The sequence below is a fragment of the Rhinopithecus bieti genome, unplaced genomic scaffold (genome assembly GCF_001698545.2).
Source record: "Rhinopithecus bieti isolate Rb0 unplaced genomic scaffold, ASM169854v2 scaffold_62793, whole genome shotgun sequence".
Lineage (NCBI taxonomy): Eukaryota > Metazoa > Chordata > Mammalia > Primates > Cercopithecidae > Rhinopithecus > Rhinopithecus bieti.
In genome coordinates, this window is record NW_016824412.1 from 727,774 (window position 1) to 755,631 (window position 27,858).

Sequence of the window (27,858 nt, forward strand, 5' to 3'; positions counted from 1 at the left end):
CACTATAAAAAGTTCATTTTCATTCCTTTTTAACACAGAAAATAATCTGTAGATATTCCTTGGGTACCATGAGACTATCTTGTTGTTCACAACTTTTACCCAGTGATCTTAGAACCCATTGACAATCCATGTAAAAATCAATTATTGCACTGCAGGTTACAAAATGGTAATTTCTTACAATTTATTTTACATGTATTAGCTGGCATTCTTTTTTTTTTTTTGAGACGGAGTCTCGCTCTGTCACCCAGGCTGGAGTGCAGTGGCCAGATCTCAGCTCACTGCAAGCTCCGCCTCCCGGGTTTACACCATTCTCCTGCCTCAGCCTCCTGAGTAGCTGGGACTACAGGTGCCCGCCACCTCGCCCGGCTAGTTTTTTTGTATTTTTTTAGTAGAGACGGGGTTTCACCGTGTTAGCCAGGATGGTCTCGATCTCTTGACCTCGTGATCTGCCCGTCTCGGCCTCCCAAAGTGCTGGGATTACAGGCTTGAGACAACGCGCCTGGCCTAGCTGGCATTCTTGTATAAGAAGATAAAATATTTACTATTAACTAGAAGGAACTGTTTATATTAGGGATCCTTCCCCCCGCCTTATTTTTCCCCTTAGGATGCAAGGATAGCAGAGCTCACATGGACATCTCACAGGACTGCAAATGCACTGGTGGAGTAAACAGCTCAGGAGAGGGAGGAAATGAATAGAGATCAGGCAGATGAGTGTATTTGTAAAGGTAAGGCTAACTGCTATAATTAATAGACTATGAGATTTTGCTGGCTTATAATGGGGTATATTTTTGTGTATGTAAAAGTTCTATGTGGGCGTGCCTGCTAAGCAGGGGTCTTTCTCCAGGCTGTGATTCGGGGACACAGGCTGCTATCTTCTTGTGGCTCTGGCATTAACTAGGGCCTTTAAGTCTTCCACAACCAGGCTAAAGAGGAAAGAAAGTGGAAATCATTCACCTCCTAACTGTCGTATACTAGAAATGAAACACATAATTTCCACCTGAACTTCATAGTGAAAGCTAGTAAAATGGCTCCACTTAGGTGCAAACAGTGGTGTGGGACTGAAAAATTGGTTCCTATAGTTCAGGCACTTCCCAGAAACATCTATTTTCTGTGGAAGGGGACAGTTAGCCATCACTGCCAAAATGCAGCTGCAAGGACACTGGCTAGAGGATGGTCCAGTGTTTGCTGGCTCTTTCTTAGTTTGACTTCAACAGTAGCAAGTAAATTTTATTTTTTATTTGCTTTGAAAAGAACTAGGTGAGATTTCTTCAAAAAAACCTCCATGGACGGTCATGATTGCTATTTAACAACAGAAACAAGGAAAGAAGGAAGAAAGAATGAGAAGGAAAGAAAGAAAAAAGGAGGAATTGGAAAGAAAAAGAAAAGAAAACCATAGCAGTGAGTATAGAAGGCATTGAAAAAATCCATAAGTTATTTCACAAAATGTAATGTTGGGGAAAATACAGGTGGGGAAAAGCAGAAATAATCTAAATTGAGACATATTTACCATATTTCCATACCATTATTTCTCTATTGGAGAGATATCTAAAGCACTTACATACATGGTATTCAGAGTCTGAAATATAAGCTTACTCTTTAAAAAAATACTATCTGGTAATTAACTGAGTGCTTCCACTGATTTTATGTATATATTTTAGATGTTCCCAGTCCTGGGACTCCTGACCTTGGCCCTAATGATCACAAACCTCACAAAGTCCACATTTATTGATTCAAAAAATACCGATTGAATGTCTATCATCTGTTAGGTATGGTTCTAGGTGTTGAAGATACCCTGATGAGTAAGAATCACACAATCACTGTTGTCGTGGAGTTTACAGTCTAGTGATAAAACAGACAATAAACAAATAGTTATGCCTCAAACTCAAAGGATTTCAATAATAACAAGTACTGTGAAGGAAAAGTAGAAGGTCCATGAAAGTATATAATGGGGGCCAGTCAGTGAAGAACTGCATGAGGTGATGGCACCTAATCTGGGACTTGAGAGATGAAAAGATTTTGGCTGAAGAATAGGGGAAAGAGTGTTCTAAGCAGAGGAAAGAGTAAATGTGAAGGACTAGCAGTAGGGAAAGGTTTGACAATTAGAACAGGATAGGAGCAAAGAGAAAGCCAGTGTGGGAGATTGAGAGGGACAGTAAGTGATGTCAATTGCAGTGCAGCAGGTGGGCAGGGGTCAGATCATGCAAGGATTTGTAGGCCAAGCTATGGATTTTTAATGTTAGCCTAAAAACGAGGAGGAGCTTCTAGAAGGATGTAAGCATAGATGTCTTATGATTATAATTTCATATAAAAAAGACTACTCCAGGACTAGCCATGTCAGACATTAAAACATTATACAATTATTTTAAAAGTACTGGTAGATGAATTAAATAGTACCTCAATAGACAGAAAAGAAAGTCCAGCAGAAGACCCAGATATATATAGGAAATCTGTTATATGGTAAATATGACATTTCACCTAAGTGGGGGGAAATGTGTTACTCAACATTTTTAGATAACTGAGTAACTCTCTAGAAAAAAATACAGTTGTAGCTATACTTCAGAAACTTAAGAGCACAAAATGAAACCATAAAAGACTCAGAAAAAATTTTGGGAGAAGTATACAAAATAATATCAGGAGTGAGGAGTGCCTTTTCTGTGTAGGTTTCAAAATGTAGACATCATGACAATGATGGTTGCTTGTCCTAGGCTCTGAGGAGATGGCAGTGAATGGGTTCAAGGTATATTTCGGGGATGGAATCAGCAAGAGCAAGTGATCACTGAATGGGAGGAATCAGTGTGGTGAGGAAGGAGGAGAGTAGGAATATGTTAAGGATGACTTAATGAGTTCCAAATTTACAGTCTTGAGGAATTCAGTGGGTAGTAGTGCTGCATATTGAGTTGGAGAAGAACGGAGGAGGGAATGTTGCAGGGATAATAACAATTTCAGCTTTAGATGAAAACATTTTGTGTTTTAAAGAACACTATCAAAAAAGTGAAAAGACAACACAGAGAGAAAATATTTGCAAATACTATCTCCGATAAGGGATTTGTATCTAGAATATACAAAGAATGCTTACAACTCAATCATAAAAAGACAAACCAATTAAAAAATAGTCAAGTAATTTAAATAGACATCTCTTCAAAGAAGATGTATGAATAGAAAACAAGCACAATAAGAAAGATGCTTAACAGAATTGATTATTAGGGAAATACAAATCAAAACAACGAGATACCACTTAAGAACCACCAGGATAATAAAAAAAGGAGATAATAACAGTATCAGCAAGAATGTGGAGAAATTAGAGCCCTCATACATTGCTAATGGGAATGTAAAATGGTGCCTGCACTTTGGAAAACAGTTTGGCAGTTTCTGAAATGTTAAACATAGAGCTGCCATATGAGCCCACAATTTCATTCCTCCGTATCTATCCAAGAGAAATGAAAACATATGGCTACACAAAGACTTATACACTAATGCTATGAACATAGCAGCATTATTCATAATAACCTAAAAGTGAAACAACTCAAATATCTATCAACTGACAAAAGGATAAACAAAATGTGACATATCCATACAAAAAAATATTTGCAACAACAAATAAATGAAGTACTAATACAAGCTACAACAGGGATAATCCTCAAAAACATTATGCAAAGTGAAAGAAGTCAGTCTCAAAGCCCACATATTATATATAAAATGTCCAGAAGAGGCAAGCGTATAGAAACAGAAAGTAGATTAGTGATTGCCTAGGGCTGGAAGCGGGAGGAGAAATAGGGGAGAACAGGGAGCGACTGCGAATGGTTTCACGGTTTCCTTTTGGGGTAATGAAAATGTTTAAAATCAGGCAGGCTGGGCACGGTGGCTCATACCTGTAATCTCAGCACTTTGGGAGGTCGAGGCGGGCGGATCACTTGAGGTCAGGAGATCGAGACCATCCTGGCCAACATGGTGAAACCCCATCTCTACTAACAATACAAAAACTAGCTGGGCGTGGTGGCACATGCCTGTGGTCCCAGCTACTCTGGAGGCAGAGGCATGAGAATCGCTTGAACCCGGTGGAGGTGGAGTTTGCAGTAAGCCGAGATGGCACTACTGCATTTCTGCCTGGGTGACACAGCGAGACTCTGTCTCCAAAAAAAAAAAAAGCCGGGTGCGGTGGTTCACGCCTGTAATCCCAGCACTTTGGGGGGCCGAGGTTGGCGGATCACGAGGTCAGGAGATTGAGACCACAACACGGTGAAACCCCGTCTCTACTAAAAATACAAAAAATTAGCCAGGCGTGGAGGCCGGCGTCTGTAGTGCCAGCTACTCGGGAGGTTGAAGCAGGAGAATGGCTTGAACCCGGGAGGTGGAGGTTGCAGCAAGCTGAGATCGCGCCACTGCACTCCAGCCAGGGTTACAGAACGAGACTCCGAGACTCCGTCTCAAAGATAAATAACTAAATAAAATCAGATTATAGGGATGATTGCACAACTCGATAGATGTATTAAAAACTACTGCTTTGTACATTTTAAGCAGGTGAATTTTATAGTATGTAAGTTATATCTCAATAGAACTCTTAAAAATCCAGCTTGGGATATATTAGTTTTCCTAAATATTCTTGAGTTCTCTTAACGCTGTTCTGCTGTCCTGGGAGTGAAGGGGTGTCTGAACAGATTCTAGCGGATGTCAGAAACCTCAGCGTTCGAGAATGAAAGGTAGAAGAGGCGGACGGGGATAGATCGCTGTCAGAGCATTATTTTCTCCCTGTAGTTTCGCCCGGAGTAAGACCACGCCTTCGTTCGTTTCCTAGCAACCAGTTTCCTACCCTGGCAATTCCTCAAAGCTCACTCTGTTTCGTCACTTCTGCTCGGCGACAGGAAGTGAGGTCAGACCGGCTGCTTTCCCGGGAGTTCGGCGTTTGCAGCGGCTGTAGCAGCTGAAGTATAGTGTTTTCCTGGGACTGGCGGTCTCCACTTCTCTCCTGGGTTCCATCTCCCCCAGCCCGGTGGTGAGGCCCTCGAGGAGGGCTCGGAAGGGTGTAGCGATCCGCGCTAGAGGAAGACGAGGCCCAGGAACGCATGGCCCCAGGGCAGGTTAGGGGGCTGGAAGGGGCAAATCCCAGGGTACCTGTGGAAACTCTTTTGCGTGGCTTCTTCTCTCTGCTGAGACCCCGAGAGCTTTCCCAGTTCTCCTTCCAGGACCACCCGGGTTTCTGAAGAGCGGGACTTTTCTGCGCCCCTCCCCCAACAGCCCGTCTCCTGCCTATGAAGAAAGACCCTTCGTAGAGATAGCTTCCCCGCTGCTGACGCGTTTTCCCGTCCCGTCCTCGAAGTAGTCCACTATGACCTCGTTGTGAAGCCTCTGAACGATTTTTGACACTTTCCCGAGGCCTAGGGTAAATGTTTATGTGTGCTTAAGGTCGTGTGTGTATATGTGTGGCATTTATTTCCTGCAAAACCTGAGTTAGCAAAACCCTGGGCTACGGTTAGCAAGTGCGTATTTTGGTCTACATTTCTTTAACATCTGTGGCAAGGTTTCTTGTTGCAGACTAGGGAAGTTTGCACCTTCTTTTAGCTGGGTGAGAGGGCACACTGGAATTAGTCAGGAAGTGTCCAGGAGTTAACTGAATTTTTAGATCTTAGTTTGACCATTTCAGGAATTCAGTGACCTATTTGTATTAGATGACTCCTAGTCAGTTTTACATTTTTCTTTTTTATTTTGAGACGGACGGAGCCTCGCTCTGTTACCCAGGCTGGAGTGCAGTGGCGGGATCTCCACTCACTGCAACCTCCGCGTCCTGGGTTCAAGCAATTCTCCTGCCTCAGCCTCACGAGTAGCTGGGATTACAGGCGCCCACTACCACGCCCGGCTAATTTTTGTATTTTTAGTGGAGAGGGGGGTTTAACCGTGTTGACTAGGCTCGTCTTGAACTCCTGACCTCGTGATCCGCCGGCCTCGGCCTCCTGAAGTGCTGGGATTACATGCGCGAGCCACCGGGCCCGGCCAGTTTTAAGTTTTTAATGTGTCTGTGTCTTATTTCCAAGAAATTACAGGTTCTTGAACAAGAACTATGTCGTATAGTAATTTTGTGATTCTCATAGCCCCAAGCACAGCATGGAATACAAAATGAAGGCTCATTAATACTTTAAATATCAGAAAATAACACATTCTAACATTTTTGGCTTAAAGTTGAAGAGACCTATCTAAATATAGTTAAGCTCCTGGAAATGGCGATGCACAATAGCAAGATCTTTTTAGGTAAAATAACAAGGTCTTCTTAGAGAAAATAACATGGTCTTTTTAGATAAATGTGTGTGAAATTTAGAGACTGCCCAGAAGGCTAGGTACAGTGCTCTTAGTGGAAGAGAAATATGCTGCATCTGTCTTTTCGGAAGAGACCAAATAATGGAATAATGGTGTTTCACTGCTTCTTTGTTTCTTGTCTTTTTTCTTCATTTGTTTTTCTTTTATATAGGTATTGTATCCTAACCTTACCGACCCCAGAGGTGCTTGACATTATGGGAAATCAGCTTGCTGGAATTGCTCCCTCCCAGATCCTTTCTGTAGAGAGTTATTTTTCAGATATTCATGACTTTGAATATGATAAAAGCCTGGGGAGTACCCGGTTTTTTAAAGTTGCTCGAGCCAAGCACCGAGAAGGCCTGGTCGTTGTGAAGGTTTTTGCAATTCAGGATCCCACATTGCCTTTAACCAGCTATAAACAAGAGCTGGAGGAGCTGAAAATCAGGCTTAATTCTGCACAGAACTGTCTACCTTTCCAAAAAGCATCAGAAAAAGCATCTGAGAAAGCAGCTATGCTCTTTAGGCAGTATGTGCGAGACAATCTCTATGATCGCATCAGTACCCGTCCATTCTTGAATAACATTGAGAAGCGCTGGATTGCTTTCCAGATCCTGACAGCTGTGGACCAAGCACACAAATCTGGAGTTCGTCATGGAGACATCAAGACTGAGAATGTGATGGTCACCAGTTGGAATTGGGTTCTTCTAACTGATTTTGCCAGTTTTAAGCCCACTTATCTTCCAGAAGACAACCCGGCAGATTTCAATTATTTCTTTGACACATCACGGAGGAGAACTTGTTATATTGCTCCTGAACGTTTTGTTGATGGTGGGATGTTTGCCACTGAGTTAGAATATATGAGAGATCCTTCAACTCCACTTGTAGACTTAAATAGCAATCAGAGAACAAGAGGAGAGTTGAAGAGAGCAATGGACATCTTTTCAGCAGGTATTTGAGTGGGTCACATTTGCTAAAGGAGCATGTGTTTATCTTTTAACTGTTAATCAGAAATGTAGCTTTTTTTAGTCACCAGATATTGAAAAGTTAATGTCTTGGTTTGTCCTCAGACACTATTTCAATTAGAGGCAGCATTCCTGCATTGGATATGTTTAAGTGCCTAGGAAATTCAAACAGCAGTTTGTTTACACAAACAGATAAACATATTTGCTTGCTTACTTTTTTTGTATGTGTCAGGCACTGTCCTAAGTGCTAGCGACGTTGATGGATAATATATTTTCATAATGCTTCCATTTTAAAGTGACCATGGATATTGCAAAAGGACATTTCAATGCAGTGTTGTTTACTGTGGTGGTAATAAGCATCGAGTGCTACTATATGAACACATAGATACTTAAATTAGTCCTCATGGTGGTGATGAGTCAAGAGGTGGGATCAAGAAAGGCCTCTTTAATAGAAAGATGATATTTACATTGAAACCTGAAAGTTGATTGGGAGTTAACTTTCGTAGAGTAGTTTGTTTCAGACAGAGGATGTTGCCTACACAAAAGCTTAAAAACCGGAACATGATGCACTGATGTGTTTTCTGGAACACAGGATGTGAATTAAGCAAGGCCCAAACTCAGGCCAGATCATAAACGGTCTGGCCTGACTGTAGCATAGAGAGTGAATTTTGCAGGGAAGCTACACAGAAGACAGGAAAACAAGTTAGGAGAAAACTGCCACAGTCCAGGTAAGATGATTGTGACTGGCTTAAGGTTGTGGCAGAGTTGGAAGGAGTGGAGAGAAGTGGTAATGCTCAAGAGATTATTAGTAGATAGAATTGTTAGGATTCTGTCATTGGAAGATGAAGTCACAGGAACTTCTCCCCGCCCACCAAACTGAGTGGATGGTGATGCTGGTCCCTGAGACAAGGAGACACAAGAGGAGGAACAGGTAAGGTTGGGAAGATAATGAGGTCTGTTTTAGATATGTTAAGTTTGAGATTTCTGCCAAGTATTCAGGAGAAGATGTACAACATGTATTTGGTTATATTTTTATTTATTTTTAATTTATTATTATGTTTTAGAGATAGGATCTCACATTGTTGCCTAGGCTGGAGCGCAGTGGTGCAGTCGTAGCTCACTTCGGCCTTCAACTCCAAAGATCCTCTTGCCTCAGCTTTCTGCGTGTAGTCAGGACTACAGGCGCACACCACCACACCCAGTTGATATTTTTTAAAACATTTTTGGTAGAGACTGTATTTTACTGTGTTGCCCAGAATGTTCCTGAATGCCTGAGCTCAAGCTATCATCCCACCTCAACCTTCCAAAGTGTTGAGATTACAGGCATGAACTATCACACCTAGCCCAGCAATTGGTTATAAATTTTTGGGCATAGAAATCTGGGATAGAGACAGAGATTTGGGAAATAGACAGGAAATAGGTAGAAATTGTAGCCAGGAAAAGTTTGTACAGAAGTGATTCTTAAGCTTTTTTGGACTCTCTTAAAAAATTTAATGAAATTAGTGGACTCATTCCCTGAAAAATGTACCATGCATTCATTCCTATATATTATTTCACATACACAGACCACATGAAACTGAGCTATGGATTCCAGATTATTTAAGAATTTATGGGATAGAGAGGAAGGAGAAGTGTGTTGAGGGTGGTACTCTGAGGGACTTCGAAAGAAATCTGGCATCAGTGCCATTTTTGGTAAATTTTGTGATAGTTTGGCTTAATTTTTTTCTCACTTGTGGGTTTTATTGCCATTGCTTTTGGTGTTTTAGTCATGAAGTCCTTGCCCATGCCTGTGGCCTGAATGGTATTGCCTAGGTTTTCTTCTAGGGTTTTGTGGTTTTAGGTCTAGCATTTAAGTCTTTAATCCATCTTGAATTAATTTTTGTATAAGGTGTAAGGAAGGGATCTAGTTTCAGCTTTCTACATATGGCTAGCCAGTTTTCCCAGCACCATTTACTAAATAGACAATCCTTTCCCCATTTCTTGTTTTTGTCAGGTTTGTCAAAGACCAGGTGGTTGTAGATGTGTGGTATTGTTTCTGAGGCCTCTGTTCTGTTCCATTGATCTATATCTCTGTTTTGGTACCAGTACCATGCTGTTTTGGTTACCATGCTGCCTTGTAGTATAGTTTGAAGTCAGGTAGCGTGATGCTTCCAGCTTTGTTCTTTTGGCTTAGGATTGTCTTGGCAATGTGGGCTCTTTTTTGGTTCCATATGAAGTTTAAAGTAGGTTTTTCCGATTCTGTGAAGAAAGTCATTGGTAGCTTGATGGGGATGGCATTGAATCTATAAATTACCTTGGGCAGTATGGCCGTTTTTCACGATATGGATTCTTCGTATCCATGAGAATGGAATGTTCTTGCATTTGTTTGTGACCTCTTTTATTTCATTGAGCAGTGGTTTGTAGTTCTTGAAGAGGTCTTTCACATCCCCTGTAAGTTGGATTCCTAGGTATTTTATTCTCTTTGAAGCAATTGTGAATGGGAGTTCACTCATGATTTGGCGCTCTGTGTGTCTGTTATTGGTGTATAAGAATGCTTGTGATTTTTGCACATTGATTTTGTATCCTGAGACTTTGCTGAAGTTGCTTATCAGCTTAAGGAGATTTTGGGCTGAGACGATGGGATTTTCTAAATACACAATCATGTCATCTGCCAACAGGGACAATTTGACTTCCTCTTTTCCTAATTGAATACCCTTTATTTCTTTCTCCTGCCTGATTGCCCTTGCCAGAACTTCCAACACTATGTTGAATAGGAGTGGTGAGACAGGGCATCCCTGTCTTGTGGCAGTTTTCAAAGGGAATGCTTCCAATGTTTGCCCATTGAGTATGATATTGGCTGTGGGTCTGTCCTAAATAACTCTTATTATTTTGAGATACATCCCATCAATACCTAGTTTATTGAGAGTTTTTAGCATGAAGGGCTGTTGAATTTTGTTGAAGGCCTTTTCTGCATCTATTGAGATAATCATGTGGTTTTTGTTTTTGGTTCTGTTTATATGATGGATTATGTTTATTGATTTGCGTATGTTGAACCAGCCTTGCATCCAGGGATGAAGCCAACTTGATCGTGGTGGATAAGCTTTTTGATGTGCTGCTGGATTCGGTTTGCCATTATTTTATTAAGGATTTTTGCATCGATGTTCATCAGGGATATTGGTCTAAAATTCTCTCTTTTTGTTGTGTCTCTGCCAGGCTTTGGTATCAGGATGATGCTGGCCTCATAAAATGAGTTAGGGAGGATTCCTTTTTTCCTATTGATTGGAATAGTTTCAGAAGAAATGGTACCAGCTCCTCTTTATACCTCTGGTAGAATTCGGCTGTGAATCCCTCTGGTCCTGGATGTTTTTTGGTTGGTAGGCTATTAATCATTGCCTCAATTTCAGAGCCTGTTATTGGTCTATTCAGGGATTCAGCTTCTTCCTGGTTTAGTCTTAGGAGGGTGTATGTGTCCAGGAATTTATGTATTTCTTCTAGATTTTCTAGTTTACTTTCATAGAGGTGTTTGTAGTATTCTCTGATGGTATTTTGTATTTCTGTGGGATCAGTGGTGATATCCCCTTTGTCATTTTTTATTGCGTCTTGATTCTTCTCTCTTTTCTTCTTTGCTAGTGTTGCTAGCGGTCTATCAATTTCGTTGATCTTTTCAAAAAACCAGCTTCTGGATTCATTGATTTTTTGAAAGTTTTTTGTGTCTCTATGTCCTTCAGTTCTGCTCTGATCTTAGTTATTTCTGGACTTCTGCTAGTATTTGAATGTGTTTGCTCTTGCCTCTCTGGTTCTTTTAATTGTGATGTTAGGGTGTCAATTTTAGATCTTTCCTGCTTTCTCTTGTGGGCATTTAGTGTTATAAATTTCCCCCTACACACTGATTTAAATGTGTCCCAGAGATTCTGGTATGTTGTGTCTGTTCTCATTGGTTTCGAAGAACATCTTTATTTCTGCCTTCATTTTGTTATGTACCCAGTAGTCATTCAGGAGCAGGTTGTTCGGTTTCCATGTATTTGAGCGGTTTTGAGTGAGTTTCTTAATCCTGAGTTCTAGTTTGATTGCACTGTGGTCTGAAAGACAGTTTGTTATCATTTCTGTTCTTTTGCTGAGGAGTGCTTTACTTCCAACTATGTGGTCAATTTTGGAATAAGTGTGATGTGCTGAGAAGAATGTATATTCTGTTGATTTGGGGTGGAGAGTTCTGTAGATGTCTATTAGGTCTGCTTGGTGCAGAACTGATTTCAAGTCCTGGATATACTTGTTAACTTTCTGTCTCGTTGATCTGTCTAATGTTGACAGTGGGGTGTTAAAGTCTCCCATTATTATTGTGTGGGAGTCCAAGTCTCTTTGTAGGTCTCTGAGGTCTTGCTTTACGAATCTGGGTGCTCCTGTATTGGGTGCATATATATTTAGGAGAGTTAGCTCTTCTTGTTGAATTGATCCCTAATGGCCCTCTTTGTCTCTTTTGATCTTTGTTGGTTTAAAGTCTGTTTTATGAGAGACTAGGATTGCAACCCCTGCTTTTTTTTGTTTTCCATTTGCTTGGTGGATCTTCCTCCATCCCTTTATTTTGAGCCTATGTGTGTCTCTGCATGTGAGATGGGTCTCCTGAATACGGCACACTGATGGGTCTTGACTCTATTCAGTTTGCCAGTCTGTTTCTTTTAATTGGAGCATTTAGTCCATTTGCATTTAAGGTTAATATTGTTATGGGTGAATTTGATCCTGTCATTATGATGTTAGCTGGTTATCTTGCTCGTTAGTTGATGCAGTGTCTTCCTAGCATTGATGGTCTTTATGATTTGACATGTTTTTGCAGTGGGTGGTAGTGATTGTTCCTTTCCATGTTTAGTGCTTCCTTCAGGAGCTCTTGTAAGGCAAGCCTGGTGGTGACAAAGTCTGTCAGCATTTGTTTGTCTGTAAAGGATTTTATTTCTCCTTCACTTATGAAGCTTAGTTTGGCTGGATATGAAATTCTGGGTTGAAACTCTTTTCTTTAAGAATGTTGCGTGTTGGCCCCCACTCTCTTCTGTTTGTAGAGTTTCTGCCAAGAGATCCGCTGTTAGTCTGATGGGCTTCCCTTTGTGGGTAACCCGACCTTTCTCTCTGACTGCCCTTAACATTTTTTCCTTCATTTCAACTTTGGTGAATCTGACAATTGTGTGTCTTGGAGTTCCCCTTCTTGAGGAGTATCTTTGTGGAGTTCTTTGTATTTCCTGAATTTGAATGTTGGCCTGCCTTGCTAGGTTGGGGAAGTTCTCTTGGATAATATCCTGAAGAGTGTTTTCCACCTTGGTTCCATTCTCCCCGTCACTTTCAGGTACACCTATCAGACGCAGATTTGGTCTTTTCACGTAGTCCCACATTTCTTAGAGGCTTTTTCGTTTCTTTTTACTCTTTTTCTCTAAACTTCTCTTCTCGCTTCATTTCATTCATTTGATCTTCAATCACTGATACCCTTTCTTCCACTTGATCAAATTGGCTACTGAAGCTTATGCATGCATCACGTTGTTCTCGTGTTATGGTTTTCAGCTCCATTAGGTCATTTAAGGTCTTCCATACACTGTTTATTCTAGTTAGCCATTCGTCTAATCTTTTTTCAAGGTTTTTAGCTTCTTTGCGATGGGTTCGAACATCCTCCTTTAGCTCGGAGAAGTTTGTTATTACGGATCGTCTGAAGCCTTCTTCTCTCAACTTGTCAACGTCATTCTCCGTCCAGCTTTGTTCCATTGCTGGAGAGGAGCTGCGTTCCTTTGGAGGAGAAGATGCACTCTGATTTTTAGAATTTCCAGCTTTTCTGCTTTGTTTTGTCCCCATCTTTGTGGTTTTACCTACCTTTGGTTTTTGATAATGGTGACATACAGATGGGGTTTTGGTGTGGATGTCCTTTCTGTTTGTTAGTTTTCCTTCTAACAGTCAGGACCCTCAGCTGCAGGTCTGTTGGAGTTTGCTGGAGGTCCACTTCAGGCCCTGTTTACCTAGGTATCACCAGCGGAGGCTGCAGAACAGCAGATGTTGCTGCCTGATCCTTCCTCTGGAAGCTTCGTCTCAGAGGGGCACCTGGCTGTATGAGGTGTCAGTCGGCCCCTACTGGAAGGTATCTGCAAATTAGGCTACTTGGGAGTCAGGGACCCACTTGAGGAGGCAGTTTGTCCGTTCTCAGATCTCAAACTGCGTGCTGGGAGAACCACTACTCTCTTCAAAGCTGTCTTAGAGGGACATTTAAGTCTGCAGAAGTTTCTGCTGCCTTTTGTTCAGCTATGCCCTGCCCCTCTAGAGGTGGAGTCTACAGAGGCAGGCAGGCCTCCTTGAGGTACGGTGGGCTCCACCCAGTTTGAGCTTCCCAGCCACTTTGTTTACCTACTCAAGCCTCAGCAATGGCGGATGCCCCTCCCCCAGCCTCGCTGCGGCCTTGCAGTTCCATATCAGACTGCTGTGCTGGCAGTGAGCGAGGCTCCATGGGCATGGGACCCTCCAAGCCAGGCGTGGGATATAATCTCCTGGTGTGCTGTTTGCTAAGACCCTTGGAAAAGGGCAGTATTAGGGTGGGAGTGTCCCGATTTTCCAGGTACTGTCTGTCACGGCTTCCCTTGGCTAGGAAAGGGAATTCCCTGACCCCTTGTGCTTCCCGGGTGAGGCAATGCCCCACCCTGCTTTGGCTCATGTTCTGTGGGCTGCACCTACTGTCTGACAAGCCCCAGTGAGATGAATCCAGTACCTCAGTTGGAAATGCAGAAATCACCCGTTTTCTGCGTTGTTCATGCTGGGAGCTGTAGACTGGAGCTGTTCCTATTCAGCAATCTTGGAACCTTCCCCTGCCTTCAGTGTTTTGTAAGATGAGGTATAGTCTGTTACAAAACACAATATAGTTAATGCCTACAGTAATTTTAACATTGATACAGTAATTACACTTGTTATTCTAATTTTGTATTTGACCCAATCATGTTTCTTAGAGCATTTTGCCTGCTTCAGGGCGGGACCTTGTTTAGGGTCAGATATTACATTTAGTTGTCATATCCTTTTAGCCTCCTTTAATATTTCTACAGCCTTTTTTTTCTTTTTGTTATGATCACATTGCCATTTTTTGAAGAATGCCTTCCCCACTTAATTTTCAAAATCATTTTATACTTGTTAGTTTGAATTATTGTAGAATCAAAGGAAGTTACAAGAATAGTGAGGTATCCTTCACTCAGCTTCCCCCAATGATGACATGTTATGACTGTCGTACCATATCAGAATCAGTTGACATAGGTGCATTACTGTTAATTATCGTATAGAACTTATTCCGTTTTCATCAGCTTTTGCATGCATTCTGTATGTCACCCACTCCTTTGTTTTTTGATAGGATGTTTCTCATTTTGAGTTTGTCTAATGTTTCCTCGTGATTAGATTTAGGTTATAACTTAGTAGGAATACTGCATAGATGATGATGGATTTTCACAGGGTCACATCTTGAAACAAATGATGGTTGTTTGTGATGTTAATTTTAATCATCTGGTCAAAATCTTCCCAGATTTCTCCCCTCTGTAATTTTTTATTTTTTTAATCCCTTGCAACTAATAAGCAACTTGTAGGAAGAAATTTTAAGATGTGCAAATGTGCCTGGTGTGGTGGCTCACACTTGTAATCCCAGCCTCCCACACTTGGGAGGCTGAGGTGGGCAGATTCTTGAGCCTGGGAGTTCAAGACCAGCCTGGAAAATATGGTAAAACCCTGTCTCTAGAAAAAAAATGCAAAAAATTTGTTGGGCGTGGTGGTGCATGCCTATAGTCTCAGCTACCCGGGAGGCTGAGGTGAGAGGATTACCTGAGCCCAGGAGGTCCAGGCCACAGTGAACTGTGATCACACCACTGCACTCCAGGCTGGGTGACAGAGTGAGACCTTGTATCAAAAAACAAAAAAAGATGTGCAAATATCCTGCCCATCACTACAGTTTATCCCTTGGCATTTGGCATCCATTGATGATTCTTGCGTGATCAAATTTTTACTGTGATGGTTGCAAAAATGATTCTTTCACTCAAACACTTCCTCCACATTCAACAGTAGGACCTCAACATTCTGCTAGACTCAAGGATCCTCTCTTTCGCCCCATTTATTTATTTATTGGTATAGATGTTAATTCTTAATTTTTTCAATCATTTGTATTTATTACCTTAATTATATTGGTGCATCAGTTGTCTCAGATTTGGCCAGTGGTAGTAGGAGCCTTCTCAGGCTGATTCCCGTGTCCTTGTGACAGTCCTCATTATTATTATAATTTTTTTTTAAAGCATTTCTTTACTTTTTGGTATAAGATATCGTACTTACTGTGCCCTAGTGCTCAAACAAGCCATTAAGGAATCCTAATTCTTTCAGTGTGTAGTGAACGATATTAGAAGCCTCTGTCTAGTGCTCATTGCTGTTAGATTGTCTTTGACACTTGGCTCTTACAGCTGACAACGCCAGGCGGTATATATAGTATGCGTGTGTTGTACTCTGCTTTTGTTGGGTGGAGTGTTCTGTTGGTATCTGTTAGATCCAGTTGGTGTTTTTCCCTACTGTTTTTTCTCCACAGCACCAACTTCTAGATTCTATTTTATGTGCATATGTTCCTCAACTTACAATGGAGTTACTTCCCAATAAACTGATTAGAAGTTGAAAATGTAAGTAGAAAATGCATTTAATACACCTTAACCTATTGAACTTCCCAGCTTACCCTACCTTAAACGTGCTCAGAAACTTGCTTACGTTAGCTGGTTAATTTTAATTGTATTTTTTGGATCCTCTGTTTCCTTGTTGCTTATGGTGTTTTTAATAGCTGCTTTTCGAAGTCCTTTATTCTAAAATGTGACACTATACAGAGAGAAATTAACAGATTTATTGAGTGTTTATTATGTGTTAGGAACTTAGTTGCTGGAGATTTTTCAATGAATAGAGAAAAGTAGAAAAATCCTTTCCTCATGTAAATTGTATTCTAATAGGCATGTAGACAAAAAGAAACATACAGACTGCCCTGACTTTGCAATGGTTCAGCTTATGATTTTTTGATTTTACCAAAATCAAAAGTGCAAAAGTGATACACATTCAGTTGAAATGTATTTGGAGCACCCATACAATCATTCTGTTTTTCACTTTTAGTTCAATATTAATAAATTACGTGAGAGAAATGTCTCACATAATTTATTTACTTTATTGTGAAATAGCCTTTGAGTTAGATGTGTTTCCCCACATGTAGGCTAATGTAAGTGTTCTGAGCATGTTTAAGGTAGACTAAGCTGGAAAATTCAGCAGGTTACATGTATTAAATCCATTTATTTTTCTTTTCTTTTTCTTTTTTTTTTTTTGGAGACAGAGTCTGGCTCTATTGCCCAGACTGGAGTGCAGTGGCCCAGTCTCTGCTTACTGCAAACTCTGCCTCGCAGGTTCAAGTGATTCTCCTGTTTTAGCCTCCCAAATAGCTGGAATTACAAACGTGCACCACCACAGCTGGCTATTTTTTGTATTTTTAGTAGAGAGAGGGTTTCACTGTGTTGGCCAGACTGGTCTTGAACTCCTGACCTCAAGTGATCTACCTGTCTTGGCCTCCCAAAGTGGTGGGATTACAGCCATGAACCACTGTGCAATATTTTTTACTTTTCGTTGATTTATTGGGATGTAACCCCGTTGTAAATTGAGCAGCATCTGTACGTAAAATATAACCTGGAAGTTGGTGCTATGGGGGAAAAACAGTAAGGAAAGAGAAAAGGAATGTGTCTGGTGAGGGGTGTGGGGGTAGTTGTGGAAGTGGGGCCTGCAATTTTAAACAGGCAATCAAGAAAGGCCTTACTGCTGAGTGACATTTGAGCACCTGAAGATCTGAAGGAGGTGGAGGTACTTGGGGGAAATAGCATTCTAGGTAGAGGGACTAGCAAATGCACAGGCTGTGAACTGAGGTTATTTAAGGATCTCTTTAAACTTGTTAAATGCCTGTCATGTAATGATTCAGTGAAACTGTGTTGTCCTTTTGGAAATGTGAGTACTTTAAAAATTTCTGGTTTGAAGATTATGTAAGTGCAAAACGAGAGTTCTCTCTCTTTTCCTCTCCCTAATCTTACAGCTACACTTTTTAGCTTTTCACATATTATGTTTGTTCACTGCTTTATTTTCTGTCTTCCTTCCTAGAATGAAAGCTTCATGAGGGCAAGGATTTTATCTGCTTTGTGTACTACTTGTGCCTAGGGTATAGTGGTCACCTAATAACTTTTTGTTTTATGATGAATAAATGATTTGTCAGATATGACTTTGTAGTAGTAGTTCCTTATGAATTTAATGTAAGTCCATACTTAAATAAAAGTTTCTTGTTTTATCACTCTATATGTAAATTGTATATATTACATGTATACTTTTATTTTATTTATTTATTTATTTATTTTATTTTATTTTATTTTTTTTTGAGATGGAGTCTTGCTCTGTCATCCAGGCTGGAGTGCAGTGGCATGATCTCAGCTCACTGCAGCCTACCTCTACCTACTTCTACTTCCTGGGTTTAAGTGATTCTTGTGCCTCAGCCTCCCAGGTAGCTGGGACCACAGGTGTGCGCCACCATGCCCGGTTAATTTTTGTGTTTTTGGTAGAGATGCGGTTTCATCGTGTTGACCAGGCTGGTCTCGAACGCCTGATCTCAGATGATCTGCTGACCTTGGCCTCCCAAAGTGCTGGAAGTACAGGTGTGAGCCACCATGTCTGGTTTATACATTCATTTAAAATTACAGAACTGGGGAAGTATTTAACTTTTTTTAAGAGGGAGAAAAATTGTATGGCTCTTTTTTGACTTTATACTTTAGAAACCAGTGTTCAGGCAATAAACATTTTCCCTGTCAGTTTGATTGTAGTTGTATGTTGCATCAACATTTTAAATTTCATTTACTTTGGGGTTTTTGCATTTTGGGTTTTATGAACTGTCTGAGTTCTCAATCTATATTGCATGATATTTTTCATCTCTTTTCTAACAGAATTATACCTGCTATTTTTCAGGTTGTGTGATAGCTGAGCTTTTTACAGAAGGTGTACCATTATTTGATCTCTCTCAACTTTTGGCTTATAGAAATGGACATTTTTTCCCTGAACAAGTGCTAAATAAAATTGAAGATCGCAGTATCAGAGAATTGGTAACTATGCTACAAATATTTGCCATAAAGTTTTTAATAGGCTCTTGTTCCCACTTTTGCTTTAATCAGATTTCCGGAATGTTGTAAATTTGGAATAAAGCAGTAAAACACCATAGACTAATATAAACAGCCTTTTGTTACTACTTTGTTAGGGCAGAATGTACTGTTTTTTTCCCCTTCAGGCACAGAGCTCATTTGACTTAAAAAAAAAATCTATTTATTATCTATTTTCCCACTATAATCTTCAGTGTGTTTTACAGATTTGGAAGGAGGTAAGGTGGTTTCTAGGGGTTGGAGAGGTTGTCCTGGATAGAGCTTGCTAGTAAGAAATGAAGAAGACAGACATTTAAAATGGAGGGGACAGGAAATGTCAACTTGAATATAATACAGCAATACAGGGCCATTGCATATAGAAGCAAATAGCTTTGTATTAATATATGAAGCTGAGGGGAGTTCTGGAAAGGCAGCTACAGAAGCACAAATTAGTATGGCAGAATGGGCGTGAGGAGTCATATGGGGGATCACCTAAGCCACATAGCTACATTACTGTTTGAGGGCATCTTTTCTAAGTCATTTGTAGGGTAACTAATATTGTGGTGATGACTCTGAGTCATGGAAAAGATTGTGGTGTATTTAGAATATTCTTTAATTAGGTAGGAAGATATATAATACAGGGAGATCTATAATACATTTTAATTTCTCTTAAGTATGTCAAATATTAAAAACTAAGGTGCTTCAGAGGAAGCCAGTTTAGGCCATATTTATTGAACAGTACACTGGATTAGGAGTTGGTGTAATGTTCTGTCTTTGGGTATGGCACATACTTCTTGTGTTGCTTTGGTTGTGTAACTTCATGTCTTTGGGCATACATTTTCTTAACTGCGAAAGAAGTGAATTTGTTTAATCTTTAGGGCCTAATCCAAACTAAAAGCAATTCTAACTAGTTAACATTTTCTTTTAGTACATTTGATTCCCCCGTGTTCACTACTAGGCTCTTATTTAAAATATAAACAGAAAGTTCAGATAACTCAATACATTTTGTGATATTTTATTTAAATAATGACTGATACCCTATGAGTGTCCAGGAGAGATTAAACCATGTTCTGTGCATTGAAAAATATTTATTTCCCTATGGTACTAGAAAACATAGGATAAATTCAAATTAGGTGTATCATTTCTAGTGTTTGCAGAATTTAACATCTCTTTGACACTATTTGAAAACTTGAAGCCACTGATTCCCCTATTGATTAGATCCTAGAGCTGTACTTAACCCACAGATTCCTTTGCACTTGTGGCAATAAGGTTCTGAACCATAACTCAACCCTGGATATGTAAATGGATTTTAGGGGTTCTGTGATTCATTCCAGAATTGTATGGGTTTTTTAATGCAAAATTGTGTATATATATTTTTCTCTGGAGAAGATCCATTGCTTTCCTCAGATCCTTCATGGTATCTCCTACTCAGAAAAGTTTATAAGAATCTTTGAGTTGTGGACAGCAATATATTAGTCCCTATTTTAAGAAATGGGGAATACTGAGCCATGGTATAACCTCCTGTTTATGTGTCAGGGCCATCTGAAATATATTTGTATATGATTTTTTGCTGCTTTCTAGGATGATGGAGTCACAAATCACTTAGCAGTCAGGTTCTGAAAGATCCTTTACATCGTATGTAAATTGCCTTCCATCTGCTTTACTTTTCTATTCTCAAATCTATTTTAATTCCTTTTCTTCCCTTGGTGTAGGTAACTCAGATGATTCACCGTGAGCCAGATAAACGTTTAGAGGCAGAAGATTACTTAAAACAGCAGCGTGGCAACGCCTTTCCTGAAATATTTTACACTTTCCTTCAGCCCTACATGGCCCAGTTTGCCAAGGAAACGTTTCTTTCTGCAGATGAGCGTATTCTGGTTATACGGAAGGATTTGGGCAACATTATTCACAATCTCTGTGGACATGATCTGCCAGAAAAAGCCGAAGGAGAGCCTAAGGAAAATGGGCTGGTTATCTTGGTATCTGTTATAACATCCTGCCTACAGACCCTTAAATATTGTGATTCCAAATTAGCTGCTTTGGAACTTATTCTTCATTTGGCTCCAAGATTAAGTGTTGAAATTCTTTTGGATCGGATTACTCCATATCTTTTGCATTTCAGCAATGACTCGGTTCCTAGGGTGAGGGCTGAAGCCTTGAGGACATTGACCAAAGTTCTTGCTCTTGTCAAAGAGGTTCCTCGTAATGATATCAATATTTATCCGGAATACATTCTGCCAGGCATAGCCCACTTAGCCCAAGATGATGCTACTATCGTTAGACTAGCCTATGCTGGTAAGAGTTTATTGTCCAAATATTAACCACTTAGATAATTTTTAAGTTAATGACTATAATACTGCTTGTTTTTCTGATTTGTTTGAGAATTCCAAGTATGAACTTTGCTCTTTGAACTGTTTGTGTACATTTTGATGATAATTCTAGATACTGTGTTCCTGGGAATCAATGTTTCTGTGTTCTCTCACTTTTGAAATAACCAGAATTATCAAGTGATGGAATTTTGTGATTTTCTTAGGAATATTACATTCAACTTGGAATAAGACTAATGTTACTAATGTTTACAAGTATGTGCTTCTGATCTAGTATCTTCAGGCCTTTATGAAGTTTCTCTGATAAATATGGTTATTTGTCAGTTTTAGGATATAACAGTCTGTTGCTGCTGAAAAAGATTAATTTTGCTGGATAATTTGATGTTGAAAGAACCTAGCATACTAACTTACTGAGGTTTAAGGTGGTTTTTCCAGTTACTGTACTGTTTAGGATGTACATCTTCTTTGTGATGAGGTGGGTGTGTTATACACACCTACCTGTTTTGCCTGTAAGTCTCACTCAAAATCAGGTGATACAGATTCATGTTTCTAGCTCCCCAAATTAATTCTGAGAGCTTATTTCTGCATGAGAAATACCACTGAATATATATAATATCGCTGAGTATAAATAATTTATTTCTATAATATAATCTGAAAGGAATCAGGTATTCTGTTTTGAATTTTTGTAAATAGTACGGGTGTGGTGATGATATTGTCTTTTTTTTTTTTTAAAGAAACATAGTTCATTCATTTTATGATTTGTTTGTCATTATTTTAATGAAATATGCGAAAAATGGTCTTTGGACTCTGGTCTTATCTCTAGGCACACCCATAAAGTGATTGAGATTGTTAGGTGTTTTTATGTTTCTTCATACATATATTTTTATTTATGTTTATCTTTGCTTATTTATTTATTTATGGTTTCTGTAACCATATAGGTATGAACTTCAGGCCCAGAAATCCAGGATTTCTCTAAGACACATCAAAGTTTATCATTTATAACAAAGCATAGTTGTAACTCACTTGGCAAATATAAATAATTGAACCAGATAAAATCAAATCAAATAAAAGTTTATCAGTTTTAAAAGCAAGCACTATCTTCTTTACCAGAATTTTATGATCCTACTTTTTGGTGCAGTGTATCTTAATCTGTTCTCAATTGTATTAAACAGGTCATGTTCTGATGAAGTGCCATATTAACATATTGACACTCAGTTACTAATAGCTATCACATAAAAATAATAGCTACTGTTTATTGAAAAATCTGCTCTAGGTTGTTGCAAGGGTTAGCTGCAACAACCTTGAGCATTAGATGTTATATTACCTTCATATGACGGGTGAGGAAATTGGGATTAGGAGAGACTAAATAACATGACCCAAATGTATCCGGTCTATTTCTCAGTTCTCAGAGCTCCTGTTCTAGACCTTGATTTTGAAGCAATCTGGCTTTTCTTTGGTCTTCTGGGTCTTTATGGTGAGAGTCCATGATAACCCAGGGTCAGTGCCAGCACCTTGCATTGTCATTTCTTCACGGCCCAGTATGTGATCACCCAGGCTGGAATGCAGTAGGGAGATCATGGTTCACTGCAGCCTTGACTTCCCAGGCTCAAGCCATTCTCCAAATGCAGCCCTGCAAACACTGTAGGAATGGGCCACCACGCCTGGCTAATTTGCGGTCTTTTAAAATAGAGCCAGTGTATTTGAATGTGTATGGTTAAATATAATTAAAATATATGTGTCAGTAATTATAAAAGTTTAAAATCAACATTTTTTTCTTTACGGTATTTTTTAAATATCATAGATGCTGGTACAGATTTGTGTAAAGTGAACTTCCAAGTATGCTGTGGTTTATGGGGAAATAAGCATACATCTACTCACACTTTAGAGGTACCCAGGAAAGTAAGAGACTTTTCCTAATAAAAATTTGTTCATTAAAGTGGGGATACTCATCTAGAATTTTTGGCATATTATCAGGATATGGCCCAGAGTTTTTCCATCTTTAGGGTGAGCAGGCGTTATAGGGTATTAACATCTTGCTTACTTAGAGGTAAATTTTTATTCTATTCAGAGCATTGTTGAACCTGGCAGGGGTGGGGAGTGGGACCCCAGGATGAAGGGAATAATTGTATTTGATTGACTCAAGGATCTCAACTGCCATAAGGTACATTTCGATTTCAGAGATGCTGGAAAGTAAGGAAAAAGTAAGGTTATTTTAAGTTTAAGGTAGTTAAACTTTATGTTCAGGGCTATTCACTGCTAAGAAGGAAAAGAGTACATTGACCGGTTATGGTCATATGTTAAGAAACACGTATGTTAAGTGGGAGGCAAGGTAAGAGAAGAAAGTATAAGTGAAGAGCAGATACAATTGATAGTAAATGTGACAGCAGAAATTAGAAGTAGTTATTTTGCAGCAGTGAGGAGTATCAGTCTTTGTAGGTCATCAGAAAGAGAAAAGAGAAGATATAGACAGCTGTAGAAATGTGGCAAACAGACTGCCACTTTGGTTCACTAAGAACTTGAGTATCACTTGTAAAGCAGTCTAACAATGGTTTCTCTTTGAGGCACTTGTGACTCTTCATTTATGTGTGAAGAAACTGAGCCTCATATTGCTTAAATGGCCAAGTTAGTAAGTGGCAAGGTTGAGATTTGAACCCAGGTCTGTCTGATTCCAAAGCTTAGCTTGATCTGTTATTTTAATGTGGATATTTCTTTGTTAGTCTAATAAATATCTCTCACTTGGCAAGGATACTATTTGAAGGGTAATTCTCCCTGCAGAGAATTAGGCTTTTTTTTTGTCCTGAGTAAATGGGGTATTAGATTGTTTTTGTATTATTATTTTTTAAAGCTGTGTTTCATTAATAAGACTGGCAGTTTGGAGATAGTTATAGATTATGAACTGGGTTACTAAAATCTGATTAGGTTAAATGCTAAATTGAAAAGTTCTGCTTTTCCCATAGGCTTATGATTATTTATGTATAAAGACAGGGAGGAAAAGTTATAAGCTTTACAGAGAGTTAAGACTGTAATTATAAATTTCTTCCTTTTTATTTTATAGAAAACATAGCTCTGCTGGCAGAAACAGCTTTAAGATTCCTGGAATTAGTACAGTTAAAAAATCTTAATATGGAAAATGACCCCAATAATGAAGAAATAGATGAAGTTACACATCCAAATGGAAATTATGACACAGGTTGTATAATTTTCTCTTCCAGATTTCCTATTGTTTAGAATGAATTGCTGATGCTAACTTGTAAAACTATCATTTGTAGTTTTCATGTAAGGTGAAGGAATACCAGATATATATATTAAATAGGAAGAGTCCCTGGTGTCTGATTATTCTCTCTATCCTCATATACTGTTACCTTACTCGAAAACAATCAACTTGTCACCATGGATACTAAACTCAATTGTTTGTCAGCCAGAATTGATTTGTGTGAACAGTAAAGCCGGCTGAATTATATAATTCTCGTAAAAGAAGAAAAAATTAGAAACGTCATAGCTAAAGAAGCTAAACCTTTTCCCCTTATGTGAGTATATTCCGAGTATCCTCAATCGTAAATTGTTTTTATTTCATATTGTTTGTGATTTACATTTCAAAACCATAAAGGAGCAGATGTGGTGATGGTAAACTTATTGAAGTCAAAGTCCTTGTCTTAGGTTTCTTTGCATTATACAACTCTTTAGAGATTTTTACTTAATGTTTGTTGAGTAAAATATTTAGAAGTAAAGTAATAGATGTAATTTTCTCCAAGATGCTTCTAGCTATGAAAACTAGAGAAATCTAGTTTTTTAGAATTTTATGCTACAAACAGCTACAATTACTGTTACTTGTTAGAATGTCACCATTTTTAGACAACATGTATTATCTAGAGTTGAATACAGTGGATTAATTTTGAAGTTTCAGGAGGATGTATCAGGAAATCCTAGCCTTTTTTCGTGGAATTACTTGGAAAATAATACTCCTATAACCATGTAATTGGACCTATTTAGATAATAAAGTTAAATGTTAAAATTTTGGGGGAGGGAATCTAAAGTTTTTCTTAATGTGAGCATATAGTTTTGCATGTCAGACCAGTTACCTTTTTCCTTGACAGGAGTAGCTGGACCAAGGGTGGCCCCTGTCTTCTGTTTATTCACAGATAATTGTTAAAGATTAGCTCTGTATAAGGCAATCAGGAGCCTGCCTTAAGCACTAGAGCATGGCGGTGAATCAGATAGAAATGATCCTTGCTCTTGAGCTTACATTTTAGTAAAAAGAAGACAGGCAATAAGTAAATAAATAAGTGAGAAAAAATGACGGTGAGTAAGAGATAAGGCCAGAGAAGACAACAGTGGCCAGATGAGGTAAAGCCTTGACAGAACTTGCAGTGTGTTTTGTGGCTTTCTAAAATAAACTGACCTTTAAAAACACTTTCTAAAAGGATTGCTCAGTACCGTCATACTATATCCTGATCCTATCCAGTATTTTCAAGTCCTTGATTAAGTGGGATCTTACTGGGGCCATGTGATTTCCTTTCTGGTGCTTCTCTATAATTTTCCCCTTGAGCTCATAAATGAAACTATTTAATTAGTGAGATAGTAACTATGCTTGTGGCATCTGCTTGTTAGGATCTTCTTCACTTTATATTTCAGTTTTCTATCCTTCAGAGCTTTGAATAATGGAAAAAATTGGTGACTAAAGACTTCGGTGGCTTCTGTAATCAGTCTGTCTGATGAGTAAGAAAGAAGACTGGGACTATCTGTATGGGGAAAATTGACCTTTTCTTGACTATTTCTTTTCTTTTTTTTTTTTTTAGAGCTCCAAGCCTTACATGAAATGGTCCAGCAGAAAGTTGTTACTTTGCTAAGTGATCCTGAAAATATTGTAAAACAAACCTTGATGGAAAATGGAATAACACGGCTGTGTGTATTCTTTGGACGTCAGAAAGCCAATGATGTTTTGTTGTCCCACATGATTACTTTCCTAAATGATAAGAATGATTGGCATCTACGTGGAGCATTTTTTGATAGTATAGTTGGTATGTTTTTTGCTTTTAAATTCATTTAAGATTTTTAATCATCCTCTCAAATACTTCCATGCAATCTGAAGGATAGATACTACCAAATTTCATTAATAATGAAATGAATTCCTAGTATTTCTGTTTTCATGCTGCTTTTGGATGATGTAAATATTGTAGCTTGGTAAAATAAAGGGTTGGTAAATCAACCTGTGTTACATCCGTATGAAGGAATACCATGTGGTCATTAAAAACTATATTTAGACAGAATAATGACCTGGAAAGTACCGTGAGATATGTTAAAGTGACATAAGTAGATTGTAAATCCTCTTAAAGTATGGTTGCTGTTGTGTAAAGGTAACAATAACAGGAATCATACATGTTTATAAACATGTTAATAAAAGTGAACACGCATCACTTTTAGAATCAGAAAATAACAGTTAAAATATAATCATGGTTGAAAATCAATGTAGTTGGAAAGAATTAAGTTAAAGGCTTTGCTTTGTGTAACTGAAAATTTTTGAAAATTTAAGCAGCATTTTTTTTTTGCTGTTCTTTCATTTTACAACTTTTGATTTTTAGATATATCTAAAGTTAGACATCTTGTGTTTTAGATACATGACTTCTATTACATTTGGATTCAGAATTAGAAGTAAATGAAGTGGACAGTATTTTGCATGGGTTAAGTCATGTTTGATACAGGATTTAATATTTTTCTCTTTTAAATAATAACCAATCCCCTTTTCCCTGAATGTACTGATCTTTTCAGTTTAAGATTTGGCCAATTATGAAATATATGCTAAATTCATATTATTATGATTATCCAATACCCCCATTATATCATTTCTCACATGGTTGTAATGGTTTATCTGTTAACCCAAAAAGTTTAAAGATTATTCTGCACAATAGAAAGCTTGACTGGTATCCAAACTTTCTTGTGAGGTAGCAGGAAGCTGTAAGACTTAAAGTTTTGGTTCCCAACAGTCTAGGAGAGGTTCGCTGTTTGATTTTTGTTTTCTAAAAAAATAAAACGCAAGAAACCTATGTGGCAACAGGATTGATATTTCTACAAATACTGTCATATGTTTTGGAGGAAAGGGTACTTTCTACTTTGAAAAACTTTGAAATTCCCTGTTTTCTTGCTTTGTTATTTTGGAAATTACTGTACCTGTTTTTTTCTTTTCAGACATCTTTTGTTTCTTATTTTTAGATTAATTTATAGAGGCATCTTAGCCTTCCATCTAGGACTTCATCTAACTCAGTTCCTGAATACAGTATTATTCTTTGATCCTTACATCTTTTTGACTTCCTTGCTGTCTTCTTCTTCCAAATAATGCTATTTTTATTTCTTTCTCGGGAAAAGTTGGTTCTTACAACTTCACCTATCTATTGGTCAATTCATGTGTTCTTTGAAACATATATTAGTTCTTTTAAATTTAAAATAAATTTTTTAATTGATGAAAGTAATACATGTTTATATTACTTTTGGAAATAAAACTTAGAAAAATTTGGAAAATATAGAAACCAAGAAGAAAATAAATGATGGTTAATCCTACAACCCATGCACAATCTCTGTTAAAGCTTTGATGTTTTTCCCATAGCACTTCCTTTCTCTTTCCACCTCACTTATCCCTTTCTGTCATATGCTGATGGGTAAGAGCAGGCATTGTGGAGCTAGACTTCTGGGTTCAAGTGTTCGCTCTGTCACTAGTGGTGGTTCTTGGAAAATCATTTAAATTTTTTGTGGCTTAGTTTACCTATCTGTAAAATAGAAATAAGAATAGTGCCTGTCTTACTGGTTGTTGGGGGATAGAATGAATTAATATATTTAGTAGTACCTGGCATAAGTGCTGTGTATATATTATATTACTTCCAAATTTTATTTTATTATTTCCTATACTTTTTTCTAATAACATACTTGAAGCATTTTCTCATATCATTAAAAATTTATTTGAAACCATAATTTAATAGGTCTAAACTATTCCATGATATAGTTTTGCAAAAATTTAACCCTTCTTTTGGATATTTAAATTATTTTCATTTTTTTCTGTCATATATAGATTATCTGTATATTTGGTGTAAATATGTAACATATGTATGTAAGTAGTTGTTTCTAATTATTTTCTTAGGATAGAAGTAA

At 38.4% G+C, this 27,858-nt stretch overlaps 1 protein-coding gene across 1 annotated transcript in view; it reads left to right on the forward strand.

Annotated features, from left to right (window-relative positions):
- The first annotated feature begins 4,841 nt into the window (after window positions 1-4,841).
- The window catches only part of PIK3R4 (phosphoinositide-3-kinase regulatory subunit 4), a 75,012-nt gene continuing 51,995 nt past the window's right edge, over window positions 4,842-27,858 (forward strand). The window contains exons 1-6 of the mRNA XM_017862331.1: window positions 4,842-5,377; window positions 6,458-7,233; window positions 18,228-18,361; window positions 20,107-20,689; window positions 23,777-23,911; window positions 25,518-25,739. Coding sequence (XP_017717820.1) covers window positions 6,501-7,233; window positions 18,228-18,361; window positions 20,107-20,689; window positions 23,777-23,911; window positions 25,518-25,739 — 1,807 coding nt within the window. The 5' untranslated portion in view covers window positions 4,842-5,377; window positions 6,458-6,500. The remainder of the gene's footprint in view (window positions 5,378-6,457; window positions 7,234-18,227; window positions 18,362-20,106; window positions 20,690-23,776; window positions 23,912-25,517; window positions 25,740-27,858) is intronic.